At 48.5% G+C, this 8776-nt stretch overlaps 1 protein-coding gene across 5 annotated transcripts in view; it reads right to left on the bottom strand.

Annotated features, from left to right (window-relative positions):
* Positions 1-8776, bottom strand: part of TMEM44 (transmembrane protein 44) — a 33323-nt gene that overhangs the window by 23732 nt on the left and 815 nt on the right. For all 5 annotated transcript variants that reach the window (XM_016133980.2, XM_036218699.1, XM_016133979.2 and 2 more), the window contains exons 2-5: positions 6492-6618; positions 4983-5076; positions 3742-3908; positions 3428-3514 (exon numbers count right to left, since the gene is read on the bottom strand). In XM_016133980.2, coding sequence (XP_015989466.2) covers positions 3428-3514; positions 3742-3908; positions 4983-5076; positions 6492-6618 — 475 coding nt within the window. The remainder of the gene's footprint in view (positions 1-3427; positions 3515-3741; positions 3909-4982; positions 5077-6491; positions 6619-8776) is intronic.

The following is an 8776-nucleotide window of genomic DNA, read 5'->3' on the forward strand; positions in this document are numbered from 1 at the left end:
GCTTCCAAGAGCAGAGCCAAGGTCCTCACTACCCTGGCACCTGCACTGGGCAGAGGCTTATGAACGTCAGCTCAGAGAACATGAGGGAGACTGAATTACGAAGAGCCAAGGCCAGAACAGGAAGTCAGGAAAATTAGAGGTGACTTTCTTGACATTTTGAAACCAAGGGGATATTTTCAGAGAATTAGTAATAGCAATATTGTTTTTTTTAAAAAAGGAAACATGCTATATATATATTTGACAGGTATAAAGTCACTTTATATATACCTTACATATATACACAAATATTATTTCCAATTATATATTTCACATATATTCAATTATGTATTTCCTATTAAATAGTATGTTTAAATTAATACATAAACACAGCTTAGTTTGCTCATTAGATGGCATATTTAGAAATATACAGGCCTTGGCTAGGCAAAGGAAAAAATTCAAAGGAAAAAGCTTGTTTGGGCGGTTTTCCTCCATTTTTATTTTAACTCTCAAAAAGATTCCTCAAGAGTGTTACATTTCTTCCTAGTTTGGGTCTCGGACCTCTTTGTTTCTGGCCCACCATCCCCCAAATAAAAATAGCACCCAGATGGACGGGTGTCCCCAGAAGCTGAGGGTGGAGACGGCGCCCCTTCCCAGCTCACAGAGCTCAGGGAACAGCTTGTCCCAGGCAGCACTGCTATGGTGAGACGTACCTGGCGATCTTCCCGCCTGCCCCTCTACCCCATGTTACAGAGGACAATGACAGCCAGAGAGGGCAGCTGACTCACAGAGCTGGGCTAGGACCTGGGCCTGTTGCCTCTTGCCACTGCCCAGGACAAGCCCGTGCTGGGGAAGCTCGCTCTCACATGCCAACCCATTCGTGGTGCCCACTGACTTCAAAACTTCAATCTTTTTTCAGAGTCAGTACTAGAGCCTCTAGGGCTCTATTCGCCTGTGGTGCTGGACACACAGTTGGTGCTTAATAACCGCTCGAAGAATGGAACTGGCTTGGTAACTCAATATGTGCAGGAATTTCTCCAGCACACATGGGCCTCATTCAGCAGGTCAGGACAGAACGTTCGGAGGACATCCTGGTGGCTGCCCTGCAAATCCGTGCTGGGGGCTGGAAGCAGGGGTGCCTCAGTCGGCTCCTGCAGATACGATGACTCCTGCTATTGACAGCACAATGCTTCACTGGTCACTGGGTATATCATTGTCCCTGGAAATGCTTCTAGAAAAATAGAAACTTCTCCCACCAAAGTCACCCAGCCATTAGCACCCCCATAAAGGGTAAATTAGAAGCAGTTTCTGGGGGATCCAGGGTCTAAGGCCATGCTGGCTTGTCTTCCCTGAATACCTCAAACCCTACTGGGTTTCTCCCTAATAAGGGGACCTGGGCTCTGGGCTCTTCTTCATGGGACCAGCGACACTCAGGCCTGGCAGCCCATCAGATACTGCTCAGCCTAATCCCAGGACAATCTTATCTTCCTGCCGAGGGGCCATCAGGCTCGAATGCCTTTAGTGATAGGAAGCCCGCTACCTCCTAAGGTAGAAATAACAATACCGATTGCTCTCAACATTCCCATGAATGGGAAGTGCCCCCTCCTGCCCCCATCCTCTTCCTAGTCTTGGTCTTGGTTCTGTTCTCTAAAACGGCAGAAAACTAGGCTGCTCTTTCTGCCCCAACACAGCCCTTCTGGTACCTGCATCCATGAGCTTCCATTTTTCAAGCCATATTAAGTCACTTATTGACAAGTGTTTGCTACCAAGCACTGGAATACAGTGGGGTCTAAAGCAGACGAGGCTATGGCTCTCACGGTGCTAACGTTTCTCTCTCTTGTTAGCAAGATAACAACTTGGTAAATAACTGAAAGAGCTAGTTTCAGGCTGTGACAAATGTTATAGAGAAAATGAAGCAGAGTGAGGCACACAGTGTCGGGTCTGGCCTGGGCTACTGTAGGTGGTGTTATGGATTGAATTGTGATCCCCCAAAAGCTGTTAAAGTCCCAATCCCAGAGCCTGTGACTATGACCTTATTTGGAAATGGGGTGGGGGGGGGTCTTTGCAGATGATTGAGTTAATGATGATGAAGTCATCGGGGTGGGCCTTAATCCAATATGACTATGTCTTTATAAAAAGGGAAAAGTTGGACACAGACATATGTAGAGGGGAGGTCACATGAAAATGCACACACAGGGAGAACGCCACATGAACACTGGAGTTATGCTGCCACCAGACAAGAAACTGCCAGAAGCTTGGAGGGAGGCCTGGACCAGATCTTTCCCTAGCACCTTAGGATGGATTTTGGCCCGGCTGACACCTTGATATTAGACTTTCGGTCTCCGGGACTTAGAGACAATATATTTCTGTCGATCAAAGCTTGTGGTACTTTGTTATGGAGATCTGTCCCACGGGTCACCAAAAAAAAGCAGTGCTCCCTACTCTCCTCTCCCTTGATCTAAAGATAGCACCTTTGCTGATGAGACCTCATGTCCCATGAGGTTTGTGGCCATCACAGCATAGGCTGCAGCTTCCCACAAATGATCAACTGAGCACCTGCCATCCCTGAAAACTGTTCTTCTGGAACTGCTATTAAATGATGCTCTTGGGCAAGTGACTTTTTTTAGACTCAGTGATGGGCTCATTATGTTTCCAGTGTTAGGCCCGGCCATTATTCCCTCAGAGAAGCCCTCCTGGAAGAGCAGTTTTCACACATCCACAATCTCTTGCTTTTCCACAGGCACGTTCCTGCCTCAGTGGCTTTTCCTGTGTGCTTTCCTCTTTCCCTCCTCTCTGCCTCCTCAAATCCCTTTGGAGACAAGCTGAGGCCTTCCTGGGACCCACAAGCCTGGCAGCACAAACAATTTTTATCCTTGCTCATTTGAATAGTGTAAGAGACTTCTCTCCCTCTTCTGAAATCCCAAATATTTTATCCTATTTTCCTTAGACCATTAAAATATCCTGCTTTGCATTTCTGTGTCTTCCATGAGACGGTGGGCTTCCCAAGGGCGAGCACTGCATCTCGAGTCACATCTGAATCTGCATTCCCTGCCGATCCTCCCACCCCACAGCCTGTCCAGTGCAGGGCTTGCCTCACCCCCGATGCCTGGAAGGCATCTGCCAATAAGATGCTCTAGAATACACAGAACCCCAGTAGCTACATGATTCTGTCCTCTAAAACCTTCTCATTCCCTAAAAAGATACTTGCTGGTCCAACCCCGGTGGATTTTTCCTGAAAGCCTGCTTTTCACTTGCTACAAGAAATGGAGAGAATGCAGCAGACTCTATGGTGAGAGGCCTCAGCATTTCCTCTCGGCCAGCTAGCTGCCCACTCCACCCTCCATGGGTGACACTATTCCTCTGCCCTGGTGACCTGGAGCTCCAACAATGCTCCCAGAGGGTCTAAGACCCACCTTGGTGACCCACAGCCCATCCCTAACCCCAGCCTCACGATTCTGGAGAGTGGGGGGATCCGGGAAGCCCAGGAGCCAAAGGCTGCAACGCCACCCAGCAGGTAACCCAGGATTTCAGTATTGTCCTGTGGGAACAGGTGATACACTCAGCACCCCAAGGAGACCACCATGCATCCCAGACCTATCCTTTTCTGCTTTTTAGTAGGTTCCTCCCAACAAGGACACATCCTAACCCTGCCCCTCACCCCCACCCCCATGCACACATCTGGGGCATTTGTTGGGACCATGAGGAGGGAAGGGACCTGCACTACCCCGTGTTGTGCCCACTGACTGCCAGCTGACTCAGTCTTACCTGTAGCAAGCTTTCCAGCAGCTTCCGCTGAGGCCCTTGGATGGGGCCTGAAGCCTTTGGCACAGTGGCCCAGAGAACCCAGCCTGGGCTGAGGCTCAGGGGCAAGGCCAGAGCAAATATGCTGGCCCTGAGTTGCCGCCTCCTCTTCCTCTCCTCGGATCCCCGAACTGCAACAAACACTAAAGTCCCATATGGCTCCTGGGATCTGTAGGAACCTGACAGGCAGCTGCTGGGAAGAACTGGTATCGACTCAGCCCCAACGCCAAACCAGGTTTCCATGCTGTTCTGTAGACCAGACTCCCCATACCCTTCAAGGCCCTGTGGTTGTGCGACCCCCACTTCCGCCATGGCACTCTTCTCCTTCCTCGGCCCTCTTCTAGCATTTTATGTTTCAAAGCAGAGTGCTGTTATCCTTTACATAAGTATCTGTGCATACACAGCAGCACCTCTCCTGGAATGGAAGCTCCCAAGGGCAGGCACTGAGCCCTGGCAGTTTCTATAATCTCCTCAGAGCCTGGCATGGAGCAGAACACACACCAGCTTGGTGAATGCGTCAGTGAGTGACACGTTTGTGCCAGGGCACCAATACTGTGAGCGGGACAAAAGCACCATCTTTGAAAGTCTCCTTGAACTGCCAGACCTCTAGAGCCTCCTCCGAACAATCTTGATAAGAACATTTCTCCTCTGGGAAGTACTGAGCAGCTGAAGGCATCTTATATTAGCTCACCGATGCAAGCATTTCCTTTTTGCACATTGCTGCCCTTTCTCAAGAATGCCTCAGTCTCACATACTTAACGACTCATCTCATCTCAGTCACTTCCAGCCCTCACTCTGCTCGAGGTGGCCCATGCCTATTGCTGGTATCTATTTCAAGAAGCTGTGGGGCTTTGTTTGGCCATCCCAGACTTGCACACTGAGATCATCTCACAGAGCCACACACCGTCCCTTTTCTTGGCCTTTGCCCACATTGTTCTTTTCCCTTGGAATCCCCTAACCTGTGGTCCCAGTTCCAAGGTCACATCCTTTCCTGACACCTGCAGCCCCTTCCATCCCTCTGGTTGCCCACGGTATGCACGCACCTCCTCACTAGTAGCTCTGTCTCCCTCCTCTGGGTGAGGTCAGGGAGCTCATTCATTCATCTGTGCCTGGCAGGGGCCCAGCTTGGGGGGGGACAAGGAGTGAGCACTCAGCACGCTGCTGAGTAGATGAATGAAGACAGGAACAGATGGCCACACACTCACCCAAATTAGACTTGAATTTGGAGCCACAGACTGGAAAGAGAATGAACACAAAGTTCACCAAGTCGACAGCTGCTAGGTAGGCACCAGTGAAAACCTGGGAGCAAATGGAAATAGTGTTGTTCAAACATTTTCAGCACCTCTCATCCTGGATCTCCTCTACTATATGCTTCACTAATGAAGTTCTTCCAGGGACGCTTCCCAATCCCAAGAAAGATCAAGATCATCTTCATTTGACTGACGAGGAGATGGGGTGCTTAAATGACTAATTTCTGGTAAAGAAGCTGCCCTTCAGTAGAGATGGGACAGGAACCCAACCCTCTTCTTCCTACTCCACACTCTCTCCACCGCATGGTGTAATCTCCGTGGTGTAACTTTGGCCCAGTCACTGACCTTCTCTGAGCCTCAGTTTCCTCATCTGTAAAACAGAGGTAATAATGGGGTCTCCCTCACTGTTAAGCAGATTACATGAGCCAATGTATGGAAAGTGCTTAGATCAGCTCCTGGAGAAAGTAAAATGCACCCACCTATAAATGCACTAGCTACTAGGACAGTGTGATTAGTGTTAAAAGCATGTGTTCCGGGGTTTGAATACTGGCATTGCTACATACTAGAGGGTGACTTTAGAGAAGTTATTTAACATCTCTATACCTCAGTTTCCACATGTGTAAAACAGGGAAAATGAGAACATTCATAGTTAAATATTTAATAAATGTCAGCTATTATTATTGGACTCACTGTATTCTGCCAGTTAATGAAAATGGGTACCCAAAGCTAAAGGTTACCTGTTTTTTGAGATACTACTGTTCAAAGCAGGGTCTCGAATTTTCCCAGTCTGTGTCCCGATCCCTAGGCTGCTGTCTCTCATGTCTACCTGGGTGGGCACAAGGCCAAGATCAGCCCAATGAGGCAGATGGCCCTGGAATGGGGCCCACAGGTTTTCCTTGGGATACGTGTTTTGGGATAGGCCCCTCCTACACAGGTTTGTTTGAGGGCCTAGGCTTTGAGAAAACTTACTCACCCCAAAGCCCTCATTGCCACCTAAAAAAAAAATCCAGACAGCACTGCATGAGCTGGAGCTGGGCCTCAGGCTTTAAAAACAATAGCAGCAGCAATCACTATTTATTGAGCATCGACTATGTGCCAGTTGCTGTTTTAAGCGATGGAGTTACAATAGTGAATATAAATTCTTGCCCTGTGGAGCTGACATTCTAGTAAGGGTTAAATACAATAAGCAATAAACATACTAAGCAAAGTAAATGGTGTATTAGGGGGTAAACTATGGGGAAAAAGCAGGATGAGGAGGTCTGGAGCATCCATGGTGGAAGTCAACGGGTTGTCAGGGGAGGACATACTGAGGAGGCGGCTTTTGAGCAGAGTTAAAGGAGGTGAGCAGTGAGCCATGTGGCTATTGAGGCAAGAGCAATGAGAGTGGGGCAGAAAGACCAGCAAAAGTGCAGGCACCGAGGTGAACTGTGGGCAGCAAGACAGAAGCCTGTGGGGCTGATGCACCTGGATGGTAAGCTGTCTGGCCAGAACTGCCCCGACTGTGTCACACAGGCTGGTCAGGAGGCAGCACGCAGCACAGAGCGCCGACTGGTCCTGTCCGGATTTCTTTGCACATCTCAGATAGAGAAGCCTGTAGGGACAGACAAGGGCATGGACGAAACATGTGAGTTTGGCTTCCCAAAGGAGGTGTTTGAAAAGGGCAATTGTAACTATGTGTCCCTATGAAGCACTTTCTCCCCCAGGTTTTTGGCAAGTGTTTTTGAACTTAGTTTACAGACAGGAAAAGAAAGGATCAGAAGGCTCCTGACCTGAGAGGCAAGAGCCAGACCCGCCTGTCTGATGAAGAGAAACTTCTTCCCTTCTACAAATTTGGCCCACTCAAGTTCATAACCACCTTTTAGTGCCAACAAACTAGCTGTCAGGTTTCATCGTATGAAAGGAAACAGGAAGGTTATAGAGTAACCCAATCCTTGCAGTTTACTGTAGAGCAGAATTAGTTGCCTAAATTTAAAACAGCAACTTGTTTCTTTGAAATTAGAGAGAGATCCTTCTAATCCATTTGTGTAATGGGCTGGTCAGGCTTCTGCTGGCCCACATCAAAGTCAGTTTCGTTTTGGGTGCACGTTCTCTATACACGAGAAGAGCAAAACTCCTTGAAGATGCCATGGAACTTTGGGCTGACCTCCCCTTAGCGCCCCCCACTGCTGGCTGGCTTCTCTCCCTTATTGCCCTCCCCTATTTTCCAGACACCCAGGAACAAGCTCAGAAAGGCAGAAAATGCCAGGAGGGACCAGAGGCTGTCAGCTTTGCTGATTGGATCTCAGACACACTCTGTTCTAGATGTTTCCCTGCTACATTTCTATGGAGAAAGCAAGACACAATTGCAGCTGTGGTTGTTTCCTTTAACTACAGAGTGGTACTCACTCTACATAGTTAGGACTGCTTGGCTGGTCCTGAGCATCAGCCCTCAGGAATAATGGGTAAGGATGGAAGGCCATTGAGTTCTCAAACATTCCCTGACCTGCCAGAGGAAGCCCGAAGCCCAGAGTAGGAAAACCAACCTTTCATTAGAGCCCTGGGCTCCTGAAACTGATTCAAAGCCTAGGAGAGAAGACTCTAAATTAGGGACTCTCTGAGTAGGACCCAGATTAGAAACTGTCCCATTAGAAAGACAGAAAGCTGAGGCTTATGGTGAGAGTTAATAGTGGGCTTTCTGTGGAAGCTTGACTGTACCCTGCTGTGGAGCCATTTCCCAGCTCTCAGGGGGTCAGGGATGCCAGGCTGACCCTAATCTCAAAGACAAATGGACATTCAGAGATGGTGAAGCTCTGAAAACCAACGGCGTGTCCAGATCTACGGCAGGGTGAGAAAGCAGAGGCCCTGCTTTCTCAGAGTTACTTATCCTCTCAATCCTTCGTTTCCAGGTTGGTAAAATGTCTACTGATGCAGACCTCGCAGGGTAGCTGTGAGGAACAAATGAGAGAATGCATGTAGAGGGTCTCATTTTCCATCCTATGGTCTGGTTAGTTTAATCCTCACAAGCCTGTCCTTTCTGATAGGATGTGGGTTCTGGCTCCATTCATTCAAGCAAGTTAAGTAACCTCTCGGAACCTTGACTTCCTGATCTAAATGGGGTATTAACAGCCCCAACCTCCTGGAGTTGTGGCAGGGATTAGAGTTAATAAATACAACACTAGGCCCCTTACTATGTTCTAAGTGTCTTTATTCCTATTCCAGTGACTGGGTAGCAGAATTTCTGAAACACCATCAAATGCCTGAAGGGAATATCCGAGTGCTTATGGTGAGCTGGAGTCACCCTCTGGGGATTGCTAATCCTTTCTCCTCTGCCAGTTAATACTTGGGTGGTAGCATCCTTCCAAGCTGAAGAATGGGTGGCTAATGACCTAGAGGTCTTTAACCAGACTTCGCCCTTAGAATCCAGGTTATGGTGACCATCTGGCCAAACTGCTCCAGGTTCTGGACAGACTAGGGCAAATTCTATGGCCAGAGTCAAACCATCCCTTCGCCATTTCCCAGCTAAGAGAGTCTTGGGAAACTGAACCAAGACCTGTCCAAGGTCCTTGCCCTCTGCCAAGCGTTGGTGACAGCGCTAGAGCAATAATAATGGTGTTTAATATCACCTACTAAGCGCTTTACTGATACCAACTCACTTAATCCTCCCTTCCTTCCTGTGAGTTATCATCCCCATTTACACGAGGGAAATGAGGCCCAGAGCTTTCATGGATTGCCCAGTTCAAACCGCGAGTCATAGGGAAAGCTGACAACAG

This window comes from Rousettus aegyptiacus, unplaced genomic scaffold, assembly GCF_014176215.1.
Source record: "Rousettus aegyptiacus isolate mRouAeg1 unplaced genomic scaffold, mRouAeg1.p scaffold_m13_p_4, whole genome shotgun sequence".
NCBI lineage: Eukaryota > Metazoa > Chordata > Mammalia > Chiroptera > Pteropodidae > Rousettus > Rousettus aegyptiacus.